The sequence below is a fragment of the Palaemon carinicauda genome, chromosome 36 (genome assembly GCF_036898095.1).
Source record: "Palaemon carinicauda isolate YSFRI2023 chromosome 36, ASM3689809v2, whole genome shotgun sequence".
NCBI lineage: Eukaryota > Metazoa > Arthropoda > Malacostraca > Decapoda > Palaemonidae > Palaemon > Palaemon carinicauda.
The window spans coordinates 16302242-16329424 of NC_090760.1; the positions used below are offsets into that span (position 1 = coordinate 16302242).

The 27183-nt window shown below is 40.8% G+C and overlaps 1 protein-coding gene across 2 annotated transcripts in view; it reads left to right on the forward strand.

Moving 5' to 3' along the window:
* The window catches only part of LOC137628389 (uncharacterized), a 124525-nt gene that overhangs the window by 61045 nt on the left and 36297 nt on the right, over positions 1-27183 (forward strand). For both annotated transcript variants that reach the window (XM_068359541.1, XM_068359540.1), the window contains exons 6-11: positions 8356-8493; positions 9486-9546; positions 12597-12765; positions 21651-21824; positions 22465-22594; positions 24261-24376. In XM_068359541.1, the coding sequence (XP_068215642.1) occupies positions 8356-8493; positions 9486-9546; positions 12597-12765; positions 21651-21824; positions 22465-22594; positions 24261-24376 (788 nt within the window). The remainder of the gene's footprint in view (positions 1-8355; positions 8494-9485; positions 9547-12596; positions 12766-21650; positions 21825-22464; positions 22595-24260; positions 24377-27183) is intronic.

The window sequence follows — 27183 nt, forward strand, 5'->3', positions numbered from 1 at the left end:
ACTCGCCAGCGATCGCTACACAGGTTGCGGGTGTGCCCAACAGCGCCATCTGTCGTCCAGATACCCAGTACTCAATGTAAACAAAGACTCAATTTTCTCTCTGTCGAGCTATCGACAAGACGTACTTACTCGCTGTTGCTAAACTGGAGTTTTTTCACAACTAATTGGTGAAGTACTTTATTCTAGTTTTGAGCTTTCGCTATGCAGGTGTTTTATCTTCATCTTAAATCTTGAACTCGTTTTGGATAGATTTAATTATGGTGACAAAGAGAGTATGGACTTTCTTTCACTTTTAAATGGCCGACCCTTCCCTTAGACGGAAGTGTGTTTAGGCTTTTAGTAATTATCTTATCACGTTATAGATTTTCCTCTATATATTTTATATCTCTCCGCCTTTATTAGGACTCTTCGATTAACTTTCCATTTATTATAAAAATAAAAAAATAATTTTAATGTTTTGTTTATGTAGACCTTTCCTGAGAGTAGGCGGTCCTAACTTGGAAACCGAAGTTAATCAACGTTGAGCCCTTTATATCGTAATTAGCTTTTAAAGAGCTAAGGATTTAAAACTTTTTAAATGTAATATTTTATGAAAGAATTTCTTTGATAGTCTTCGTACTGTTTTCAAAGATGAACTAACGTTTAGTTTATTTATGCTACGCAGTTGTTGACGTTCAGGACGTTCAACATGCGCTCTATCGTTACGATAGAGAGAGAGTGTATCACGGTTTCACTTTGCAGTAAGAGTAAATCGATTCTGACGTTTTGTTCATTCTTTCTTAGCTTAAATGTTTTAAATTCTATTTTAAAGGAACTTTTTATTTGAAAAACCTTTCAGTTTTTCCTTTAGTCAAATAACATGTTTTTTTGACGAAATATAATTGGGCTCTTCTCTTAGGTGCGAACTCAAGAGAGAAAGAGAGAGAGAGATAGAGACGGGGGGAGAGAGAGGAGAGAAAACGTTCCGTTCAAGCGGGTAACGTTGTTCTCGAGTTACTCTCGTCCCTAGTCGCTGTATGGGGAGGAAGGATAAAACGTTTTTAGTTTTTTATTCTCGTCCCCAGGCTATGTGCGGTGAGAGATTGAAAACGTAGTTATATGAACTAGTGTTTAGTCTCTTTCCCAGCCACTGATTTTTTTATCTTAAAATATGTTTTCTGTTTTTTTGCTGGTATTAATAAGCTTGCATTATACGACTGATTTCGCAATTACTACCTTTTAATGAAGGGTAGAATTGCGTGTTTCAGGTAGAAATCAGTAAAAGTTTCGATTTCAGTGAAATAATTGCAAAACAGAAAACCGAAGTGATAAAGTGATATGCGCAAAGTGTTACAGTGTTGCGTCCGAGGGTTCGTCTGTTCGTGCCTGTCGTTCACCTAGTCCGGGACCTCTTGCATGCTCCCAAGCCCAGGGGAGAAGTAATGTCAAACGACTTATGGGTTCGAGAGGCCTTGATCAACGAACAGACGTTTTCCCTCTATGGTATCGGGTGTATCTTACCAAGATCTCCCCTACCATAAGACGAGAGAGACGTTTCTCCTCGTCATCCGAAGGCTTTTCGCATAAGAAACCTGTCACAAGGTTTCGAAGCCCTTAAGCGAAAGTCAGTCCTTTCAGGACAGGTCCAGCGTCCTGGTTACAACCATTAGGACAGCTCTGACCCTACGCAGTCATCAGATAACTGCTCGCCGCCTAACAAAGCGTAACACAGACTCCGAGAGTCTTTTTTTGTTGGCAAAGTGTTGCGGTCACAGACGTTACCCTCGTCTCTTACCACAACCATTTCCGTTGATCCTTAATGGGTTGTATGGCAAGACATGCAGTATATGCTTGCCTCCCTTATGGAAGACTATTCTGCCGATTAGTCCGTTGAGTCTAGCCGTTTATCTCATCGATATCCTGGCTTTCAGCCAACCTAACGTTCCTTTGTGCTTACTGTTGATGTTGGCGTAGCTTAGTCACGTCAGTCAGGTTGTTTAGAACCACACTCGATGCGGTCTCGTGTGGTTTTTCAGCCGCATTTGGACGTTAGGCCACTTGCTGATGCTCCTGTTGACGTTCAAGACGTTCACTAACAATCGGAGTTGACTTGTTTTGACGCTGTGCGTCAACCTCCGCATTCTAGAGTTGTTTTGACTGCTCAGTCTAGGCAGTCAAAGCAGTCTCGAGTGGACGCTGTGCGTCCTCACGCACCTGTTGTGGTTGACAGTTCAGTTGTTGACAGTTCACAGACTGTCAAGCAGTTACATGACGTTGCGTTCTGGTCCGCTACTAATGCACCAGTGAGTGTGGACTCTGCTTGTAAAGCATTGCCACCACGGTAGGTCTCTCCCTTGCTTGAGACTCCGCTTTTATCGGACAAGGTTCCTGTAGATGAGGAAGTTGCTGTTCCCCCTCCTACTGATATTCCCTTGAGGACTCTGTCAGATGGAGAGGAGCCTAAAGCTGCTTAGCCTCCTATGGACTTTAATTAAATCATGATGATTTTTTTAAGGATCTTTGTCCGGATCTTTTTGTAACTGCTGCTCCTCGTTCGCCTAAACATCAGAGCTTACACTAGGCCTAGCTACTTCGAAGCCGTTGTTTTTAAGCTAGTGCTCTCTCGCTCTCCTAGAGAGCTTTACGTTGGCTAGGCGACTGGTTTTTCACCAGGAGGAGTTTGGGGGATACAGCCTTTGCTTTCCCTTCTTTTAAACTGGTTTATAGAGCGAGAGTCTGATATGACACGAGAGAAGTTCTCGGCTTGGGAGTTCATGCCTCTGCCCAGATAGACTTCTCAATTCTCGTAGACTCTCCCTGGCGCCTGGCCAGGAGACGCTCCAAGTTGTTTACAGGTCAACTTCACAGCTGTTTTCGAGCCTTTGAAGTTTTGCTGTACAATTATGTCATGCATAACAAGGCTTTCAGGGATAGTAAGCGGTACCGCCTCAGTCGCTAACCCCGTCTGTTGCCACACCTGCTCCCGTAGACCCTAAATGGGCTTTGCTGCAAGACATGCAGTCCAAGCTTGCGTCCTTGATAGAGGACTTTAATGCGGAGAAGGTTGCTACCGAACCTTCTGGCCAACAACCTTCCAACCGGTCGGTTGTGCGCCCTGTTGACGCTGAGGTAACCTACTCGCGTCTGCCAGTTGAGGTGGTTCCTCCACCGATGCGACCCAGTGTGGGTTGCCAGCCGCACGTTGACGTTAAGCGACGCTCGGAGGTGGTTGTTGACGTTCAGGACGTTCAACAACCAGCAGAGGTGACTTGTTTTGACGCAGTGCGTCAACCTCAGCAACCCGGTAGGGTGTTGACTGCACAACCCAGACGGTCTAGACAGTCTCGGGTTGACGCTGTGCTTCCTCGCGCACCCATGGTTGTTGACAGTTCACAGACTGTGCAGCAGTTCCATGATGTTGCGTCCGGCTCCGTCACGCATCCACCAGTGCGACCGGACTCAGCGAGCCAGACGTTGCCCACTCCGTTGCCGTTTCCTCATCAGTTTTTGGATGAGGAACCCTCTGATGAGGACGTTGCTGAACAACAAGACGATCAGCCCCCAGAATAGATCAAGCCCTGCTATCCATCCAGAAGATGCTGAAGAAGGAACGCTGCTCAGTCAGGCTGTGGATGAGTCTGGTAGGGACGCTGTCATCCGTGGAACAATTTGTGTCACTAGGAAGACTACACCTCCGTCCTCTTCAATACCATCTAGCTTTTCACTGGAAAAAGGACAAGACGCTAGAAGCGGTCTCGATCCCGGTTTCCGAAAAGATAAAGTCTTGTCTGACTTGGTGGAAGGACAATATCAACCTAAGAGAGGGTCTTCCCCTGGCTGTTCAGACTCCCAACCACGTTCTCTTCTCGGACGCATCGGACGTGGGCTGGGGCGTGACACTAGACGGTCGGGAATGCTCAGGACTGTGGAACTCGAGTCAGAGGAGCATGCATATCAAATGCAAGGAGCTGTTGGCAGTACATCTGGCCTTGAAAAGCTTCAAGTCTCTCCTTCGAGGCAAAGTGGTGGAAGTTAACTCGGACATCACCACGGCCTTGGCGTACATCTCCAAACAAGGAGGTACCCACTCACTGACGTTGTACGAGATCGCAAGGGACCTGCTCATCTGGTCAAAAGGTCAAGACATCTCCCTAGTAACGAGGTTCATCCAAGGCGACTTGAACGTCATAGCAGATTGTCTCAGTCGGAAAGGGCAAGTAATTCCAACCGAGTGGACCCTCCACAAGGATGTGTGCAAGAGACTTTGGGCCACTTGGGGTAAAACCATCCATAGATCTCTTTGCAACCTCGCTGACCAAGAGGCTTACAATCTATTGCTCTCCAGTCCCGGACCCAGCAGCAATACATATAGATGCTTTCCTCCTAGATTGGTCACATCTGGATCTCTACGCATTCCCACCGTTCAAGATTGTCAACAAGGTACTGCAGAAGTTCGCCTTTCACGAAGGGACAAGGTTGACGTTAGTTGCTTCCCTCTGGCCCGCGAGAGAATGGTTCACCGAGATACTTCGATGGTTAGTAGACGTTCCCAGTAGTCTTCCTCTAAGGGTAGACCTTCTACGTCAGCCACACGTAAAGAAGGTACTCCAAAGCCTCCACGCTCTTCGTCTGACTGCCTTCAGACTATCGAAAGACTCTCGAGAGCTAGAGGCTTTTCGAAGGAAGCAGCCAGTGCGATTGCTAGAGCAAGGAGAGCTTCTTCCATTAGAGTCTACCAATCGAAGTGGGAAGTCTTCCGAGACTGGTGCAAGTCAGTTTCTGTATCCTCGACCAGTACCTCTGTAGCTCAAATAGCTGTTTTTCTCTTATACCTGAGAAAAGGACGATCCCTTTCAGCTCCCACTATCAAGGGCTACAGAAGCATGTTGGCATCGGTCTTCCGGCATAGAGGCTTAGATCTTTCCAAACATAAAGATCTGCAAGACCTCCTTAAGTCTTTTGAGACCACCAAGGAGCGTCGTTTGGCTACCCCTGGATGGAATTTAGACGTGGTACTAAGATTCTTCATGTCAGACAGGTTGGAGCCGTTACAATCAGCCTCCCTGAAAGATCTCACTCTTAAGACTCTTTTCCTGGTATGCTTAGCCTCGGCTAAAAGAGTCAGTGAGATTCATGCCTTCAACAAGAACATAGGATTTTCGTCAGAAAAAGCCACTTGTTCGCTACAACTTGGTTTTCTAGCCAAAAATGAGCTGCCTTCTCGGCCTTGGCCTAAATCTTTCGATATCCCCAGCTTATCGGAGATCGTAGGCAATGAACTAGAAAGAGTCTTATGCCCTGTTAGAGCTCTTAAGTTCTATTTAAAGCGTACTAAGCCTTTACAAGGCCAATCTGAAGCTTTATGGTGTTCAGTTAAGAAACCATCCTTGCCTTTGTCAAAGAATGCTTGGTCAGACTTTGTCAGATTGTTAATACGAGAAGCTCATTCACATCTGAGTGAGGAAGACCGAACTTTGCTTAAGGTGAAGACGCACGAAGTTAGAGCTGTAACAACTTCCGTGGCCTTTAAGCAAAATATATCTCTGCAAAGTATAATGGACGCAACCTATTGGAGAAGCAAGTCAGTGTTCGCGTCATTTTACTTGAAAGATGTCCTGTCTCTTTACAAGAACTGCTACACACTGGGACCATTCGTAGCAGCGAGTGCAGTAGTGGGTGAGGGCTCAACCACTACAATTCCCTAATTCCATACCCTTTTAATCTTTCTCTTGAAATGTTTTTATTGTTGTTTTTTGGGTTGTCCGGAAGGCTAAGAAGCCTTTCGCATCCTGGTTGATTTGGCGGGTGGTCAAAGTCATTTCTTGAGAGCGCCTAGATTAGGGGTTTTGATGAGGTCCTGTTGTATGGGTTGCAACCCTTGATACTTCAGATCCTAGGGGTCGATCAGCATCCTAAGAGGATCGCGAGGCTCCGTAAGGAAGACGTACTTAAAAGGCAGAGTAATTGTTCAAGTCGACTTCCTTACCAGGTACCTATTTATTTTGTTTTTGTTATTTTGATAACTTCTAAAATGAAATAAAAACTCTTAGCTCATAAAAGTGTAAACATATATTGCTGGTCTCTACCCACCCCCCTGGGTGTGAATCAGCTATATAATCACCGGCTAAGTTAAATATTGAAAAATGTTATTTTGATAATAAAATAAATTTTTGAATATACTTACCCGGTGATTATAAATTAAAGGACCCTCCCTTCCTCCCCAATAGAGACGCAGTGGGACGAGGAGAAAATTGAGTCTTTGTTTACATTGAGTACTGGGTATCTGGACGACAGATGGCGCTGTTGGGCACACCCGCAACCTGTGTAGCGATCGCTGGCGAGTTTTTACCGTAGAGTTGTCTGTCGGGCAACAGAGTTGCAGCTATATAATCACCGGGTAAGTATATTCAAAAATTTATTTTATTATCAAAATAACATATTTCATAAAAGATGCTGGTGTAAGTAGTGGATCTGAAATTCCTTTAAATCCTGACCTGTTTCTGGAGGTCATATGTATAGTAATACCTCGGTATTTAACCATAATTCGTTCCAAAAAGGTGGTTGAATACTGATTCGTTTGAATAATGAATCATTATTTCCTATTACAAATAATGTAGAAGTGAATAATGCATTCTAAGCCCCAGTTTATTTGCTATTAGTATGACATATTAATATGAAAAAATGATTTAGTTATGTAATTTTTACACAAACAGTAAATACAATAACACAAAAAAATCAATAAAAAATAAAACTTTAGAAGTCATTTTAACATAAGCAAACTTACCTTTTTGGTTGCAATATGACAGTGTAAATGGATGGTGGTTTGGGGATGAAGAGAGGAGTTATTGCCGAGATGGGAATTCCCCTTCCATACAAGGGCCTGGTAATTGAGGTTTGTGTTTTTTTCCTTTTCTGTTGCTTTGGGGCAAGTTTTTCTTCAATTAAGAACTTTTTTTCCTTTTCTGTTGCTTTGGGGCACGTTTTTCTTTAATTAAGAACTGTTTTTTTCCTTTCCTGTTGCTTTGGGGCAGGTTTTTCTTCAATTAAGAACTGTTTTTTTCCTTTCCTGTTGCTTTGGGGCAGGTTTTTCTTCAATTAAGAACTGTTTTTTTCCTTTCCTGTTGCTTTGGGGCAGGTTTTTCTTTAAGAACTTATTCAATGTTTGTTGCTTTTGTCTTTTTTAAAGAATCTTATGGTAATGAGGCATAACATTATCATTGAAAAGATTTACAGTCCTATTGGTTATTTCAGTAGAGTATAAGGATGAGTTTTTCCCCCCCACTTAGCATAGATTTCTAGTGCCTTTTCACAAATAAATCCCTCGCTGATGCTATCACCCTGTAGCTGTTTCTCATTTATAAAAATAAGTAACAACTTTTCCCACTTCCTCAAGTATCTGAGGCCTTTGCTTCGTCAAAGTAGTCGCTTCTTTAGCAACATTGGTTCCCTTTATTATTTCTTTATTCTTCAAAATTGTCGATAATGTCGACTTAACTGTAGAGTATTTGAGACCAAAATCTGAAACGCATTACATTTTCGTGCTTGGAAATATTAAAATACATTATTTCGGCAATTCCTAGAATGAAGTTGTATTGACTGCTGCCATGCAAGTCTCAATCTCTTAATTTAATCTAGATTCTTCTATTGTTATACCCTCGCCTTTCAGAATCCTGTTAAGAAGATGATAGAGTGAGGAACGTTGTTGTGCCTTTATTCACATGTTGTCATTTAATATTAGGCCTCTAGTGCCAGGTACACAGTTTCTATACACCAAAATTTTTAATAATCCTTTAGTAGCATTTTCTCAGCCAATCTCCACTTGCATCATCATGTGTATTTACTATCCGATGAACAGCTTTGTCTCATATAGATTTTAATATGCTAGTCTTCTCCGTTGCTTGTGTACAGGACCAGGGAAACTGACATAGTCCAGGGAAGAAAAAGAACCGACTAGTTTGGTTTTAGTGGGACTTCCTCCCACCAATAAATAAGTCTCCCTGTTTTAAAGGACAAAAGGTTTGTATACACGTTGAAACATAAAAAATCATAAAAGTATTGGATTTTCCGAGCTATATAAACCTTAGTCCTTCAAAGTTGAACTTCTCACCTCAACCACCCTTCTCAGTCCAGAGCCAAAGGTAAAATGAGAAATTTCCTTCATAGGAAAGTGGGTGAAGTTACTTGCCCATGCTCACCACCTGTCGTTAATTACCTTGTTAACGGTTTCATTGGGCGTTTCGGCTCTGCTGAAAACATTCCCCCAATTTAAAGAACTATGGTTTATGTAGCTAGGAAGAATACTAATTACTTTTGAAATATTTCAATTTTGTTACAGTTAGTATTGATTTTCCCTCGTATTCTCAATCCTTTCAACAGGTGAGCACAGACTTTGAATTACTAAAGAGAACTCACCAAGAATCTGAGAACCAATTAAGTGAAATGAAGGATCGGGTTTCGCTCTTGGAAAAGGCTTCACGCCAGTTAGAGATGGATAATGAAACTTTAGCATACAAGGTACGTGTGAAGTTACACAAAGTATCATTGCAAGATTTTAACAAGTAGGCAGAATTTAGTATTAACCCTTTTACCCCCAAAGGACGTACTGGTACATTTCACAAAACCCATCCCTTTACCCCCATGGACGTACCGGTACGTCCTTGCAAAAAAATGCTATACAATTTTTTTTTTTTTTCATATTTTTTATATTTTTTTTTGAAAAAAATTCAGGCATTTTCCAAGAGAATGAGACCAAACTGACCTCTCTATGACAAAAATTAAGGCTGTTAGAGCAATTTAAAAAAATTATACTGCAAAATGTGCTTGAAAAAAAATAACCCCATGGGGGTTAAGGGTTGGAAATTTCCAAATAGCCTGGGGGTAAAAAGGTCAAGGTCTGCCACAGATAATGTTTTATCAACTTTCCTGGTTTGTAAATATTGAATAATTTTTTTTTTTTTTTCCATTTAACAAAAAGTACATTATTTTGCATATTACATAATATGTCTTTTAACCATGAAGTGTTATATTTATTTTGGTCTCAGTTGATAATTATCCTCTCATTTAGAAGGGTTCACACTTTTTGCTTGTATAACATTATTCTTTAATATTTCCATCTAACTATATGAAGCTAGTTAGACAGTGCAGTAGTTGGTTCCTTTTGGCTTTGATAGATTTTATTTAAGAGTAACATTAGTTTATCCAAATGAACGTACTTTTATCAGTCCATAATTAAGCGGCACCTAATTTGTACCTTCCCTTTAGATGAAAAAGTCAGGTAAATTGACTCCATTTGCGCATGCATCATTTGTATGACTAGAAAGTTCAGACTCTTTTTTTCGGAGGGACTTTCTATATCTTTAGATTCAAAACGTAATTGTCTAGTCATGTACAGGTTTGCAGGGGTTTTATCTGCATTTTGTATTGTTCATTATGGTAAACTATTTAGGTTTAGAAGTGATCGCAAACAACTTTCCCACCTGTGAATCTTACTAACATTGCATTTTTAGCTTTCTGAGGCTCTAGCTGAAATAGAGGATAATGAAGGACAGCTACGACGGTATATAAGGAGTGAGTGGACTCTGGAAAGTCTTGCATTTGTTATTGTTTGCTTTAGAACTCACTCAGTGTAAGGTTCCTTTTATTTTGCAGCACCATTTTTTTTTCTGTTAATGCACATTTTGTGTACGTTCTATTTGTTTCTTTTATTGACTGATAATTGAATACAATGCATGAAAGAACGATTTTTCATTTGATACAGAATTATAATTGCGTACAGTATTTGATTTACATTGGAGTTTGACAAATTATATCATAGGCATATTCTTATTTTTATAATGAGGGACATTAAAACAAGTCTTCGTCTCTGATGTTTGTGTATTAGGGATTTTTTTTTTTTTATTTGGATTGGATCTGCCTAAACTCCCTTTTAGCCAAGGTCTCCTTCTAGGACCTCTGATAATCATAGTTCTTGTGTAGAATAATTTTAACAATAAAATTTGGCAGGAACTTCTTTTCCATCAAATTTTCTTATGCTGGGTTAAAATTCTTGACATTTTCAAGTATCCCTTATACAACTGTTATTATCATACTAAGCTTCTTAATCCAGCCCTATCCTGTTATGAGAATAATTGTTTAGTTAGGGTAAAAAATAGCACATTATTTATTACGTATTTCTCCTTTTTGGTATTATTTCATAGCTCTTTTTTTATTTGATCTATCTATATCTATAGACCAAAGGTATTTTCCCCAATATTGGGGGTTAGCCAACATGAAGAACAAAAGGGGGCTTTTCTTCTCTTCGCTCCTTCCTGCCTGACGAGGTATTCAGCCGAGTTTGGTTGGTACTGCTATGGTACCACAGCCCACCCTTCCCCATTATCCTTCACAAATGAAGCTTCCTATGCTGAACCCCCTACTGCTGCTACCTCAGCAATCACCAAGGCAACTGGAGAAAGCAGCAGGCCCTATAGGAACTGCGTAACAATCGCTCGTTACGCTCTTTTGCCTCTCACATCTATCCTCCTATCACCTAGAGCTTTCTTCACTCCATCCATCCTCCCAAACCTTGGCCCTCCTTTTGTACTCCTCCCATCAACTCTTGCATTCGTCGCCTCCTTCCGCAGACAGCCAATTTCCATTCTCTCTACATAGTCAAACCACCTCAACACATTCATATCCCCTCTTGCTGCTAATTAATTTCTTATAATCTGGCCCTCACTACTTCATTTCTAACCCTATCTAATCAAGATACAACAGCCATACTTAATTTGATATGTTCCCTTTATTATTCTATTTTTTGGATATTTTTATTTTATTCAAATTAACCTGGAAGACTTTACAGCCCAAATATTCCATTTGCATGAAAAACAATAGTTAATTTTCAGTGAGAGCTCTTATTTTTATATACAGTTAGACACAGGAGATCCGGGTACACCTCGCTCCAAAGAATTGCACCCTGCCACACCTTTACTTGTTGCGAGTAACCAAACAGATAGTTTAGGGAGAGATGGCAGAGGTGGTGGGCGGGGCTAAACACAGGAACTCGCTGAGCAGTAAGGGTGTGTTTGGGTGCACTTCTTCAGAGTGAGTTGTACCAGGAATTCCTTTGTTCAACTGTACATCATCTTTGAGCTGTAAATGGTGTCTCATGCAACTCCCAATCAGATCCTGGAAGGCATTGTATATCGTTGATTAGAAGGACGAGTACTCCCAGGTGCTAGTCGGCAAGGTTGTTCATACGTCCCACTTGAATATTGATTAATTGAGACTATAAATCTTCAAGGCTTTACATCATTATTATAGATGTAATTTTGCAGAGACCTTTGAATCCCTTTTTTACTACTCTTAGAGCTATCCTGAGGAATTTCTTTCTATGTGGAATGTATAACCTTAAGCAATGGAAATTTAAAGTTAATTTAGAGTTGAATGGCTGGGTAGGAAGTTACCTGCATATTGCGGTCTAAAATTCTACTATCAGTACATTGTAGGAGGTAACCCCATAATACCAAGAACTAGATTGTTACCTGATAATTATCAAGTTGAATGTATCAGTACATCATCATAGGTAACCTCACAATACTAAGAACTAATTAGTTATCTGATAATTATCAACTCGAACATAGCTTAATGAAGTTCTGATATAGTTGTTGTATCCTTTTAGGGAATTAAGACCTTTCATTGACCATGGGATGTTGATATTTATCCGGGCAAAGTTATTTCATCCTGTTCAGGAGTCTAATCTTTTCTTAAAAATTTTCAGCTATGTTAAGTTAGTAGTTCTACAGGCAATAATGTTATGATAGCATCTTCACACTTTCCAGTAGCTCTATCCTCCCCTCTATAAATTCCATTTTTGGATAAGCATCTGCTCTGTATTTTATATGATGCAAGATTCTTTCACCAGCAATTGACAGTAGATGGACGGGGAAGCCGATGCACATGAAAATCAACAACTAAGTTTTTTCTGGTATACCGATTCAGATTTTTATTGACAAGTTACTTTTCAAGAATATGCTTTACCTTGTACTTTTGCCATTTAGTAAGTGTTGATTTTATGCAAAATAGATTCTGCTTTTAAAATCTGAAGCTTCTCTATTAATGCCTTAATTTACTTGAAGAGTGGATTAATTAGTTTTTTTCCATTTTCTTTTATTATGATTTATGTTTACAGTTATTTAAACTACTGTAGACAATGAAGTTTTGTAATGGTCAAGGGAGAAGTGATCTGTGTGGTTTTTTCTTCTTATTTTATACATTGTAGAAACAAGTAGACTGTTGTGTGTCTTTTATGATGCTGTGTTGAAGTATTTAGTTTATTTTTTCCTACCTAATTAGTATTGATGGAATACCACAATAAAAACAATCAAAATAAGAAAAACAGATAGGGTAACATACGTTTTAATTAGGCGATAACGCTATAGGGTTGTTAATCATAATCCGAACCATTGCATGAATGTGTTGATACAGTACACCTTTAACAATCCTGACTTGTTTGTAAAAAAATCTAAGTCCCCTGTTCATTAATTTTTAATAGTATTACTACAGCAAACAGAATAAGAATTTTGTGTGTATGATCAGTTTGAGCCCATTGAACTATACTCATCAGTAAATGTTTCCAGATACAAATTCCAGACGCGAGTCCATTAGTCAGCGTGTTCATGATGAATATGGTCCTGCGAGCTTAAGGAGTTTGCCGTTTACCGAATCCTCTTTAACAAGAGGAGATTCTCATCGAAGGAGCTTGCGCAGACGGGAATCTCTTAGAAATAGTGGACGACATAAGAAATCGTAAGGGCATTTTGTTTGTACAGTAGATTTGTTCCTATACTAACAAACCTACCGTTATTTATGTGGATTATCTTTCAGTGGCAGCTGGAGGTAGCCTCTATATATACTCTCACAGCAGTGAGAGGCGCCACTTTTTCTTTTGGCTCGGTAGAGATCAGATGTGTCCGCTCTCCTACTGACTGTCATTGGACTTTTTCAATTCTGCTTTCTCTTTTCAGGTGTGCGTATTTTCTCTTGCGATCGCCTTCATCATGCGAACCTTTCCTAGGCGCAAGGGTTCTGCGTGCAGGACCTTCATGTCGTCATTGGAGACTGACCTGCACTCTTTATGTCCTACTTGCCGAGGGCATCGATGCAAGCACGGTTCGCCCTACGCAGAGTGTTGGGAGTGGTCTGCCTCCCAATGGGAGAAATTTGGGCGGCATAGGAAGAAGAAGAAGACTAAGCGCAACCGCTCTCCCTCAGGGGCGAGCAAAGCACGTTCCTCTTGCATGCCCAAATCTCTCTCAAAAGCTCCTTCTTGCTCGCGCTTTTACGAGGGACGATCGAGTAGGAGCGCAGATCGATTATCTACTTGGCAACTACGGAGTACTGGGGGAGGGTTGTCGCTTCCACTAGAGGAGCAACTTCTCCTCCAGCCGCGGGCGAGCTATTCTCCCTTTCAGATCTGCTGCAGGTGTGGTCGTCCTTAGGGATTTCGAGACCCCCTTCGAAGGAGGAACTGCTGTGCCTTCTTCAGTGTGGTGCCAGGAAGGAACCTTCTCCAGAGCTGTCGACATCTCACGCTTTGGAACTGTGCGCGGTCCATCTGTCGCCTTCTCCTGGCCCTTCCACACGTGGACAAGGTGATCGTTCGCGTTTGCCTCTTTCCACGGCCCCCTGCTGATGACGAACCCTCTCTCCATCCTGAGACCTCGTCATTCCCTAACCTTCAACCTTCCGTATCTCCTCATAGGAACCCGCAGGTTGCAGGTGTGGATCTTCCGGGGACCAGCGCTCCTACCATCAGCAGCGCGAAAGGACGAGAATCATTATTGCCTCTCCTTTCTGGATTCTCTTCCCCTGATTTCCGTTCGCGATGATCGGAAGATCTTACGGATCATAGGTCATCACGATCCGAGCGCTCTTCTTCTGGAAGACCCTCACGCTCTAGAGCCTCGCGCTCACGAGACCGCAGGTGTCAAAACTCTCCTTTCCTTGGAGGTGTTCCTCTTCACTAGGACGTGTCTCGCGATCGCGTTCTATACAACGATCGCGAGCAAAGTCTAGAACTAGATCCAGATGCTCGCGTTCTAAATCTCTGCGACCTAGATCACGAGAACGGTGATCGCGGTCATGAGGACGACACTCACGTTCACGAGGGCAGCGTTCACGTTCGCAAGGGTACCGTTAACGAGAACAACGTTCTCGATCACGAGGCCACACTCACGTTCGTGAGCTAGGCATTCATGACGTTCACGCCGTTTTCGAATGAGAACTAGATGCTCTCATTCGTGAACATCTCGTTTACGATCATGAACCACGTGTTCGCGATCAAGGTCTAGACATTCCTCATCTAGAGGTAGAGGTAGGCGTACGTGCAGTCCATCAGCACATAGCCCCTCAACCAGACCTTCCAAACGACCTCGGACCGGACCTGAAGATGAGAATGACTATTCCTCTAACAGGCGTCCAGCTAAACCCCTAGTGCCTTTCACTGCCTGGGAAGTTCTAGCAAAGCGTTTGCCTACCCGACGCTTGGAAACGTGTCCCGCTGTGACGCGTTCTTCAACGAAAGTAGTCCCTACTCAGAGGCCTCCTCTGTCGACTTCGTCGGACATAGGTGATATTCTGGGGTAACAGGGAGGCATTAGACCCTCCTTTTCCTCTGTTGACACGTGAAACTCGCAATTTTACGAGCAAATAGGAGATTTCCGTGAGCAATTCACGAGCAGATGTGTCGGAACCGCGAGCAAATGCGGTACCAACACCATCGCCTAGTGCCTCTGCGACTTCCACCTCCGACAGAAGACCAAAACCCTTCCCAGAAGGGTTCAAGGAGCTCCCTAATAGGTTCGTGAACGTTCCTATTAGTCCAGAGCGTCCTTTGTGTCCGAAGGAACGTGTTCCTCTGCCTCAGAGGTTATCACCTCCGTCGACTGGAGCTCCTTCTAGAGTTCCACCCAAAGGACACACTCCAAGGGAATTCTAGGGCATACCTAGGGGTTTAGAGCTTCCTCCATGGGTGAGCACCTTCATGACCACCCTCCTGAAGACACTGAATGTGGCTCCTACACCGCCACAACCTCCGACTGTCTCAGTCAAGGCAACCCCTAGGATCCCCCTGAAACTGGAACCCTTATCGGGTCTGTCAGTTGGGAGTCAGAACCCTAGAAGAAAATCGATGGCAGACAGAGCACGCAGATCACCTCCTCCCCGATCGCTTGCTGAATTCTTATATGGCCAACTTACCTTTTATGCCAGTGAAGTAAAGGAGGTCATAACTAAGAAGCAGAAAAGAAGGATGAGAGGCGTAACATCACTTCTCACCGATATCATCCATCCTAGGACGAGTAGGGACATAGGCTCGCCCAGGGAGATCACGATCCATTCCTTTAACCCTCAAGAAATTGAGATAGTGGCTCCGGACCAACATCCAGTTTCTGTACCTCCTCCAGATGCTGCCAAGACTTCGTCTAGTCATTCTAGTGGCTGGAAGACCTCGCAGGTTCCCCCTCCCAAGACCGTGGAGGAACATTCTGTGCGGAGGGAATCAAAGAACATGAAGCTGAAACCTGAGAACACCGCGGCATGGGAAGCTAGATTGGCTGAGGCACAGAGGTGGTCCCCCTGTGGCAGGCCCACCCAGTGATTCTGTTGACCACCCTGACCTACCCCAGGCTCTGGATGAGAGTTTGGAGGTGGACGACCCTGCAGACTGGGAGGATGAGAATCTTCCAAAGGCGACAAGCCCGAACTATCACTCCGAACAGGAGAGACGTGAGTCGAAACACAAATTTTGGCAGGTCCTTGCCTGTATGAGGGCCATCAACAGCCTGTCCACTCCTAGTTCCACCATCCAGGAAGGGAAGGATATGGTTCTCGATGAAATATTCGAGAGCCAGAAGCCTCCAGGTCCAGTGCAGCTCTGCCCTGGTCCAAGGGTTTGTGACAGCCGTCAAAAGGAAAGCTTTCGCCCAGATAGCTGGACCTTCAAGTTCCTTGAGGGCAGGTTCCTCCTCTCAGTCCATTCCACTTCCATTCGTTTTTACAAAGGATGTATTGCGAGATCGAAGGGGAACCACATTTCATCATGAGCCTCAACCCTTCGGTAGAGTCCCTAACGAAGGGTGTTCCAACTCAAACCCTCTCCTCTCTGAAGGCCTCCCCCTCGGCAATAGAGCTCGTGAACATAGAGAGAGTCACAAAGTACGCCGTGCAGGCTGCTTCGTGGCTCGATCTATGGTTGGGATCCTTAGGCTTCATGGTTTGCTCCCATGACCTTTCGAAGGAGTTGGCCAGGAAGACTTTGCAGTCCTTCCTGTTGTCAGGTACCCGGACTTTTGAGTTTCTGTCGCACCATAATCTCAACCTGTGGGCAAACGCCATCCTCAAGAGAAGGGATACCGTCATAGGTCGATTCCACAAGCAGGGGCCAAAAGTAGAAGTCTCTCGGTTGAGGAATTCCACCCTCGAGGGTTCGGTTTTCTTAGTTCCGGAAGAGATAGAGAGGGCTGCTGAGCGATGGAGGAAATCGTCCAACGATTCTCTCCTCCATAGGGCCACGACATCGTGGACCTATGGTAGACCTTCCCAGTCTTCTCGGCCTCAGCAAGCACCTTCCTCTACTCACCAGTCAACTTCTAGGTCCTCGGGACCTTCTAAGGTGTTGAAGTGGCCCTCTCATTCCAAGGGACAGAAGGGGCCCAAGTCCTTCAGAGGAAAGAAGGGAGGAAAGGGAGGTGGCTGAGGTGGTCCCTCTCAGTAGTAATGGCATTCCTCATCACTCCACCTGTGGGAGGATGCCTACAGTGCCACTGGCAGAGGTGGCAGATCCCTGGACGGTTGAAGTGATCGCCCTAGGGCATTGCGCCCTGTTCATTCAATCTCTCCCTCAACTGACTCGGGATCCAGTGCATCTAAGCTTCTATACAAAGGGATCTGCAAAGGAGCTGGCCCTCAGGGCCGAAGTCCAGACCATGCTGCAGAAGAGCGCACGACAAGTTGCAGAGCGAATGTCCAGAAACTTGCGTAGGTCCTCAGTCTTGGTCTACCAGGCTAAATGGAGAGTATTCTGTGATTGGTGTCATGAAAGGAATATCTCTCCACTCGATGCCACTATTCCAGTAATAGCGGACTTCCTTGTATACTTTCGGGAGGAAAAACTCTTTTTGGTCTTGGCGGTGAAAGGCTATCGCTGAGCCTTACGCCTTGCCTTTAAGCTGAAAGGAGTAGATATTTCCTCTTCGTTGGAGCTTTCTTTACTCATACGGAGTTTTGAGATCACTTGCCCCTAGTCAGAGATTAGGCCTCCTCCTTGGAACACCACGTTCCAAAGAGGAGGCCTAATCTCTGAGATCCTGGAAAGGACCTCATGAACCATTACGTCATGCAACTGACCGAAATCTCACTTTGAAGACGGCGTTCCTGCTCACTTTAGCCTCAAAAAAGAATCAGTGAACTTCATGGCCTCTTGTATGACATTGCCCATTCAAGAGGAGGAAGGGAAGTGACACTCAGCTTCGTCCCTGAATTTATTGCCAAGACTCAAAATCCAGGGGTACTGGAGCATAGATTCGGGCCATTTCAGATTGCGAGTTTTCGTTCTGTAACCAATGACCCAGATTAGTTGTTACCATGCCCAGTGAGGAGTTTGAGATACTATCTTAAACGCACTGAAGCAACACGGCCCAGACTAACACCTCTGTTAGTTCAGGTAGAGTAAAGAGGAGGATCACCAAAAAACACGGTTTACTCCTGGATTTGCCAAGTAATCGAAAGAGCCTTGGCTCCCGATCCTCCTCAGGCTCATCGACCTAGAGCCCATGGTGTCAGGGGAATCAGTACTTCCCTGACATTCAAGTGTAACTTTTCCATGTTGCAAGTTCTCCAAGTGGGCGTGCGGAAGAGACAGACCACCTTCACAGCCCATTACTTAAAAGACGTGACCCACAAGAGACTCGATACGTTCACTATCGGTCCTGTGGTGGCTGCTCAACAAGTGGTTTAAGCTACCTCAGGCTCCTTGATGGGCAAGTAACAGTTGGTTGAGGGCATTGTTACCCAGGTTAAGACCGGGATGAATGAAAAGAATGTCTTGCTTTCCCTTCTTCATCTTCCCCTCCCTTGAGGTACAGCAACATGGGTCCCTCTGCAAGCTGGCTTCAACCTCTGCAGGTAATTATCAGTCCCCTTGTGTAGGCTAGTATGAGTTATGAAATTGTTATACTGTACACGTCCCCATTGCTTTCTTCGAGGGAGCAATGGGATACATCTTGTTTTCCTAAACAAACTCGTAGGCATTCATACAAACAACAGTTCTATTTTACTGCATTGCACAGGCTGTGCGTATACTCACTTTGTGTATTTCAGCGAGGTGTCATATATTACTAGGTAAATCCAGGTCAATGTCCATGCCAGATATAGGACTTCCACCCACCTAAGAGTGAGTCATCCACATAAAGAAAGGCTTGTTAGAATGGGAACAAATGACAAATTAGGAGATAATTTGTATTTTTCCCTAACTAATACAAAACTGGAGTTATTTATATAAATTGGCCCGCCATCACCTGTCCCCCATAAGTCCTGCCAGCAATAAAAAGTGACCTCTCTCACCGCTGTGAGAGTATATATAGAAGTGACTGGGTCCCCCCCAGCTTACCCGCTCAAGCGGATAGGCAGGGTTGCCACCTCGCAATTAAAGTCTAATGGCTACCTCCAGCTGCTGCTGAAAGATAATCTTCACATAAATAACTCCAGGTCTGTATTAGTTAGGGAAAAATACAAATTATCTCCAAATTTGTCATATTAATGATGTAGATCTGGGGTTATTGAATCCCTTAATAGAGATCTAGCTAAAATTAGTGCAAGTTGCAAATTATGTGGTATGAAGTTGAATCTTAACAAAACTCAAAGTATGATTGTAAGTAGGTCAGGGACAGTGGCTCCTCAACATTTGGATTTCAGCATTGATAATGTTTAACTTTGTATGACTCTTCAAAATTTTAGGTGTGATTCTCGACAGCAAATTTACTTTTAAGAAACACATTAGGTCTGTGTCTTCTTTAATTGCACAAAAAATTGGCTTATTAAGAAAGTCTTTTAAGATTTTTGGTGATCAATCTATTCTGAAGAAGTGTTTTAATTCTTTCATTCTACCTTGTTTCAAGTATTGTTCTCCTGTCTGGTCTCCGGCTGCTGATTCTCATCTTAATTTTTTGGACATGAACTTACGGTCTATTAAATTTCTTATTCCTGATCTAGATATTAATCTTTGGCACCGTCGTTTGATTAGTTCATTATGCATACTGCATAAGATTTTTCATAAGTCTGACCATCCTTGAGTTAATTCCAATAGTCAGGCCTTCTCCATCATGAGGCTCAATACTACACAATATTCTAGAAGTTTTATTTCAGCTGTAACCAAGTTATGGAATGATCTTCCTAATTGGGTAGCTGAATCAGTAGAACTTCAAAAGTTCAAACTTGCAGCAAATGTTTCTATGTTGTACAGGCTGCCTTAAGTCTTTTTATAGTTTATGACATATCTGTTTTGATGTTTTTACTGTTTTTAAAATATTTTATTGTTAATTTTTTCTCATAGCGTCTATTTATTTCTGTATTTCATTCCTCATAGGGCTATTTTTCCCCATTGGAGCCCTTGGGCTTATAGCATCTTGCTTTTCCAACTAGGGTTGTAACTTGGATAATAATAATAATAATAATAATAATTATAATAATAAATTAATTTTGGGACAAATAAAAGGTTTCAGAACAAATACCTGTAGGAAGGATGAGTAAATTATTGATAAAAAGCTTATCTTTATAGAAAGACTTGAACCTTCTAGGAGTTCAGGTAGACAGTACAAGACAAGGGAATTGAAAAAGTCATTTCATTTTTAACCCTGTAGAGGAAAAAGCCAAGAATAAAATTTGTATGATGATGATGATGGTGAAAATTGTAATATATCAAGAAAAAGACCTAAGTAGAAGAAAGGTGTAGCAATAGATTTATATACAATTGTAGAAAAAAAATGGAAAATCATGTCATTAACGAGTGTGTATAAAATATAGATCTTTTAAGCTGTCTTCTTCACTTTTCTTGAAAATCTCGTCCAGTCATGGTCTCCATCTACACACTTTATCTTTTTTTTTCTTGGCCTCCCTACTGGTTTTTGTCCCACTAATCTTGTACTGTATCTACTACTTTTGTGACCAAATTGTCTTGCGCTTTGCATTAATGTTCAAACTTTATCAGGCTTTGATATCTCTGTTGATTAGGGTTTTTACAAAATTACTTTTCTTCACATAAGCTCCCATAATTTGGTTACTTTGTTACTATTAATACTTTATGAAAAATGTCTACCTCTTATGGAATACTTATTTTTTTCTGTTATTAGTGGTTACTGTAGCTTAAGGAGGCCCCAGAATCATAATTCATAACTCATATGGGTATCCCAAAAGGCTTTTTCTCAATAGATATATTAGATGTCATCAGTACACTACAACTTATAAATTTCATGATTGAATTGAACAAATGAAAAAATATATTTTAAACATATTTCCAAAACCTTATAAATTTAATTGTAAGTTTTGATATGCAGTCTGGCTTTGGGTCCAGTAATTTAGGTTCTGTAAAGAGACCAAAGAAGTAACAAGCTATTGTAGGTGTGATGATGATTCCCTATATTGGGGAAAATGGGTTACTTGGATATCGTCAATGGTTTCATATTTCTAATTTCGAGTTTTGTCCTTATCTTTTGCCATAGACTTTGGTGTCAGTGACTCTAGTATTTAACACAATAGGTTATTCTCAATTAATGAGTTACCTTAGGCTTACAGTTAATACACTTTAACCCTTTTACCCCCAAAGGACGTACTGGTACGTTTCACAAAACCATCCCTTTACCCCTATGGACGTACCGGTACGTCCTTGCAAAAAAATGCTATAAAATTTTTTTTTTCATATTTTTGATAATTTTTTGAGAAAATTCAGGCATTTTCCAAGAGAATGAAACCAACCTGACCTCTCTATGACAAAAATTAAGGCTGTTAGAGACATTTAAAAAAAATATACTGCAAAATGTGCTGGGGAAAAAATAACCCCTTGGGAGTTAAGGGTTGGAAATTTCCAAAGAGCCCGGGGGTAAAAGGGTTAAATTTAGTAGTTTTGTATTCAGTATAAATGAAAAGTTATCTTAATAAAGTTTATTTTATAATTATATGGTACAATGCTATACTTTAGTTAGATTTCACAGTGAATCTTACAAAAATGCATCAGTTTTTATAGGAACAATAACTCCTATCTATGTAATTGGTGAAGTCAATATGAAAACATTTCTTCAGTTTCTCCAGTTTCTTTATTCAATGGAACTCTCCTTCCAAGTTGTTATTTCTTACCCTGAATAGAAACAGACACCCATGAAATCTTTTCTTTTGTGTAATGTTTTTATAAATGATTGAAAGTATTTTTTTTTGTCTTATTATTTTGTTACATAAATTGTATCAAAGATTATTATCCTCCTAAAAGAAAATTTATTGTTGTAGGTTTACAAATCATACTAATTAACTAAATTGTGTAAAGTATAATCAATTGAATTTATTTACTTGAATGTTTTTATTATACATACTGTAAACAGTTTTCACAATGATAAGGAAATTTTCTTGGTTACACAATTGTTTTACAGAGAGCCATTGAAAGCAGAGAGGGGAAAATCTCCTCGGAATAGTGGGCGAAAGCAGAGGCATGGAAGCAGCAGGTCTAACAGCATTAGTAGAGATCAGGTTGAAGGCAAAGATCCTTTACCATCTCTTGACTTAGGAGGCACTGCAGGACCAGCTGGCACAAAGAGTTTTGAAGTGTATGATATGAATTTATTTTCTGTATTTTCAGTCATGATTTTTCATTTTTATTTGGTTATATAAAGTGTGTAACAGCTTAGGTGATATAACCAAACCACCAATCAAATTTGTAAAAAGAGAGATTTTTTTGCATGACTAAGGGCTCTTACACACGAGGACACTAGTGTCCGCCACCGGTGTCGGACACAAGTGTTCTTGCTCAAGACACCGCCTGGCAACTAGTGAACAATGCTTTGCAGTGAGTGGCGGCAACCGTCAGTGTCCGCCACGTGTTGCGGGAGCAAGACACCGAAATATCTGTTGCCCGGAAGTTGTCTGCTTGGGACACTGCTGTTGCCTCGTGTGAAAGGCTCCATTTGATAATATGGGAGGCAACTAGTGTCCAACACCGGTGGCGGACGCTAGTGTCCTCGTGTGTAAGGGCTCTAAATGTGTAACAACTTTGATGATATAACCAAATTACCGATCAGATTTGTAAAAGGAGACGTTTGTTTTTGTATGACATTGTCCTGTGTTATTTATTTTCAATAGATCTTCAAAGATATACTGTACTTTTCTTGTAAACATAAATTTTAAGTTTCTTAAAGCTTGTATTACTCCACCATTAGAAATAACTATATATCTGCTTATCTTTTATAGATGCGACACCCAGCGCAGCAGTGTGAGGAGCAGTGCATCATCGCCTCGTAGGCTCCACTCGTTGCTTGATGGTCAGATCCAGAGCTCTAAGCATAAAATTTCAATGTTGGAAGAAATTAAGCAATTGCAGGTTTGTTATTTTTATGTTGCAAAATTTAATTTGTTAACTTTTACCTAATTTTCATAGCATCTTAAAAACTTTCATTGAAATGTTATGAGAAGTAAAACACAGGTTAAATACTCGTTGAATTTTGATAAGACAGATTAGGCTTAGAATTTCTATATGTGCTTAGAAAAACTCTTAGAAATAAAGTACATTTCAAAAAGTAAGTTAATCACACTAAATTCTTCAGTAAATAATGAAAGGGAGACTTCAACAACCCCATTGATGTTCCGTGTCAGAGAATCTTAAGACAAGGATATCAGGTCATAGAAATGGTAAATAGATCTGGTCCTTATTGAAGAGTATCCCATTTAATGCTGTTAAAACAACCTAAATTATTTCTAAAACCAAATACCTTAAAGTGATGAGGTTAATACTAAACCCATCAGGTTTTATGTTCTAGTAGTATTTGAAATAATTTTTGCCAAACAAAATGAGACAAAGCTGTGGTTTCATCTCGTCCCAACAATGGAAATTTTGGTTTATCAATGATGTAAGCATACTTGATTAGCTTTATTCTAAAAAAATCAAACCATTGTACCCCACTATGAGAGATATACGTAGTAAGGCAAAATACAAATTATTTTTCAAATTTGTAATGTTCAATTTGTGTACTAGGTGATAAAAGGATATTTACAGCTTAGTGAAGTACAGTACGTACTAACTTAATTAAACTAATATAATATACTGTTATTAGTTTAGAGCTGTTTTGGATGTAGGACAACTGTATTACATACAAGGTATTTTTGTAAGGTTAGTATACAAGTATGGATGGTAAAGATATACCGTAGTTTTCCCTTACTCTGTTTGTGAAAACTGCAGGAATGCTTGGAATGGAGTTTTGATTATATAATACTAAAGGGAGAACTTAAGCATTGAGAAAGATAAAGAATAGAAAATTATTAAGCATGCAATAATCAGTGCTATTTTCAAACATTAATAAGTTTTATAAGATAAGAGGTATAGTTTTGAGTGTGATTTAAATTAGTTGGCTTTTACCTCTCCATCACTTACCCACAATAAAGTGAGATAGTTAGTATGATGACTACTAGGTAAGATTTATTTAAGTAAAACATTATTTTAATAATAAAATTAATTATTGAAAAATCTACATAGTAATCTAATTCCCACCATCATCCCAGGTTTTAGTGATGTAAAGAGGTTTTTCATTCTGTATATGAAGGGCTACCCAACTCCAATAATGAGTTCTTGAAAGTATATAGGCTTGTGGTAAGTTTGCTCAGTGATGCCTCCTGTTGGGTATACTATGCACCATAGGGAAGTGAAAGAAGGGAGAGAGAGAGATGGGTAAAAGAGAAATTATGTACCGTATTAAAAGTTGGTAAAACTGGTGTCTCACATACCGGTAATTATCATGCAACTTAACTAGATTGATGAGTTTAAAATATCCATTTCTTCAATATTAAACCTATGGTGCGATACAAATATTAATAGCTACCATTTAAAAAAAGGATGAAAAGAACTTTACCTCATAGACTTGTTTTATGTAGGAGCAATGAATGCTATCTTTAAGTGTTTATTACAGTATTCACAATGCTTTGTTATTATATCATGTTATTTTGTAATTTATGTTAAGCTTGACAAGATAAAAATTTGCTTCCTTTTCTTTCAGAGTGGAATGGAAAAAATACGAAAGGATTTGGTTGAATCAGGAGACAAGTATGAATTCATTGTCAGGAAATATGAGCTGTACAAGATTAAAAGTAAAAATAGAGTAACTTCCTTAAGGTAATTATAATATATCTTGATATTTCAAAGGATGTGCAAAGGCTTATTATTTATAAGAAACTCACCTGAGGTTCATCTGGCTTCCTTGAAGCTTGCTTGCTTTAACATCCATCATCAAAAATTGAATTAAATAGTACCAATTGAATCACTTGCCAAATATATTGTGTTGTATGGTAAGGAGCTTTGTTCAGCCTTCAGTGTTATTGTTGATAGTATTGTCAGGATGCCTGAAAACTTTAAATCAATCAATCAATCAATCAATTGTGGTTGGACTATCTATCATTCTGCCTGCTTTTCCAGATTCAGTATTAATTTTATATCAGTGTTGGGTAGCTTTAATTAAATTAGGGGTGTCTTCTGGTTTTGAAATGTGTCTGTAGATTAAATGTTCAAGATCTTTATCACATTTTTGTGTCGTATGTTGGAAACAACAATTTTCAGAATGTGTAAATTTAACCGACACTCAAGATGAAGTGTTGAAGAGAATGTCAGGCTATTATCTAAACAGGTTTGTGAGAAAGACTCTTAAACATAAAGAGTTAAGTACATTACAATTTAAGGGAGAATTTAGAGGAGACTAGGCTAGAGGAATTAGATAGCTAAGGGAATTCTTCTGGACTGTCAGAAGTGTAGTGTTCTTAACTTGCAATTAATTTATTTAAGGAAAAAATTGCTAAAATTTCCTATGTTCATGCAGTCTGAAAAGGCTATCGCTTTTTATGACAGTGGCAGTGTTACCAAGTTAGCTTGCCTAGCTGCGAGCACTTGGCAAACAAATTGTTTCTGTACTCTAAGTGGGTTTATATAACTGACATAAGTGTGAGAAGGTGCAGGAGCTACCTTGCATTAAAGTATTAAACAAGGTCACTGCCCTTTTCAGTACCATTTTTTATGCTCGTATTACCAAAATTAGTTTTTCAATATTAATCTTACCCGATGATCATGTAGCTGTCAACTCTGTTGCCCGACAGAAATCTACGGTCGGGATACGCCAGCGATCGCTATACAGGTGGGGGTGTACACAACAGCGCCATCTGTGAGCAGGTACTCAAGTACTTCTTGTCAACAAGAACTCAATTTTTCCTCTGTCGTGCCTCCGGCTAGACCTACTTGGATACGCTGTTGATTCTGGAGTTATTGTTCACGATTTGGTGATGTATTTGCTCTAGAGTTTAGCCTTCGCTATTCAGGAAGCTTTATCATTAGCTTAGCAAGCTTTTGGAATTAATTTGATTTAATTATGGTGACGAAGAGAGTATGGACTCTCTTTCACTTTTAAATGGCCGACCCTTCCCTTAGACGGAAGTGTTGGTGTCGAAGAGAGTATAGACTCTCTTTCATTTTTTTTATATCTCTCCGCCATTTATAGGCCTCTTCGATTAACTTTCCTTTTATTATAAACTTATAAAAATTATTTTTTTTATGTTTGTTTATATGCGACCTTTCCTAATGTAGGCGGTCCTTACTTGGAACCGAAGTTAATTAACATTGAGCTCGTCATATCGTTTTTCCTGTTAAGAATTTATGCTATTTTAATTTTAATGTTTTTGAAAGAATTTCTTTGATAAGTCTCGTACTGTTTTCAAAGTTGAACTAACGTTTTGTTTAGTCTCCGCAGTTGTTGACGTTCAGAACGTTCAACTTGCGCTCTATCGTTACGATAGAGAGAGAGTTTTTCACGGTTTCACGTTGCAGTAAGAGTAAACCGATTCTAGCGTTTCGTTCATTCTTTCTTAGCTTAAATGGTTTTAATTCTATAAAGGAACTTTTTATTTGGGAAACCTTTCAGTTTTTTTCCTTTAACAAATAATATGTTTTAACGATATATATAATTGGGCTCATCTCTCAGGTTCTAAGTCAAGAGAGAGAGAGAGAGAGATAGAGACGGAGGGAGAGAGAGGAGGATAAACGTTTCGTTCAAGCGGGTAACGTTGTTCTCGTTTTTTTGCTCTTCTCCCTAGTCGATATAGGGGAAGAAGGTAAAACGTTTCTAGAGTTTTATTCTTGTTCCCAGGCTTTATGCGGTGAGAGATTTTAAACGTAGTTTATTTGATCTAGTGTTTGGTCTCTTTTCCAGCCACTGAATTCTTTATCTTTCATTATGTTTTTCTGTTACATTGTAATACTGTTTTCGCAATTACTACCTTTTAATGAAGGATAGGATTGCGTGTTTCAGGTACAAACCACTTAAAGTTTCGAGTTCAGTGAAATAAGTGCAAACAGAAAATCAAAAGTGATAAAGTGATATGCGCAAAGTGTTACAGTGTTGCGTTCGAGGGTTCGTCTGTTCGTGCCAGTTGTTCACCTAGTCCGATACCTCTTACAAGCTCCCAAGCCCAGGGGAGAAGTAATGTCGAAGGACTTATGGGTTCCTCAGGCCTTGATCGACGAACAGACGTTTCCCTCTGTGGTTTCGGGTGTATCTACACACGTTGCCGACGTGATCACCCCACCCACACAAAGACGAGAGAGCCCATTTATTCCTCGTCTGCGGAAGAGGTTTCTCGCAGAAACCATGGACCAAATCTTGCAGCTTTTAAGTGCAAGTCGGTCCCTTCCGCGCAAGTCCAACGGCCTAGGTGTAGCCACTGGGTCAGTTCGGACTCGCTGCAGTACGACAACTGCACACCTCCTAAGAGAGGCTAGGTGGTACCGCAACAGGCAGTAACTCCGTCTGTTGCCGCACCAGCTGTTTTAGACCCTCAGTCACAACGGACAGTAGCTCCGTTTGTTGTTGTCTTTCATAGACCCTAGTGGTCCATGCTGCAGACTATACAGTCTCAGCTTGCTCCTTCATGCAGGAGTAT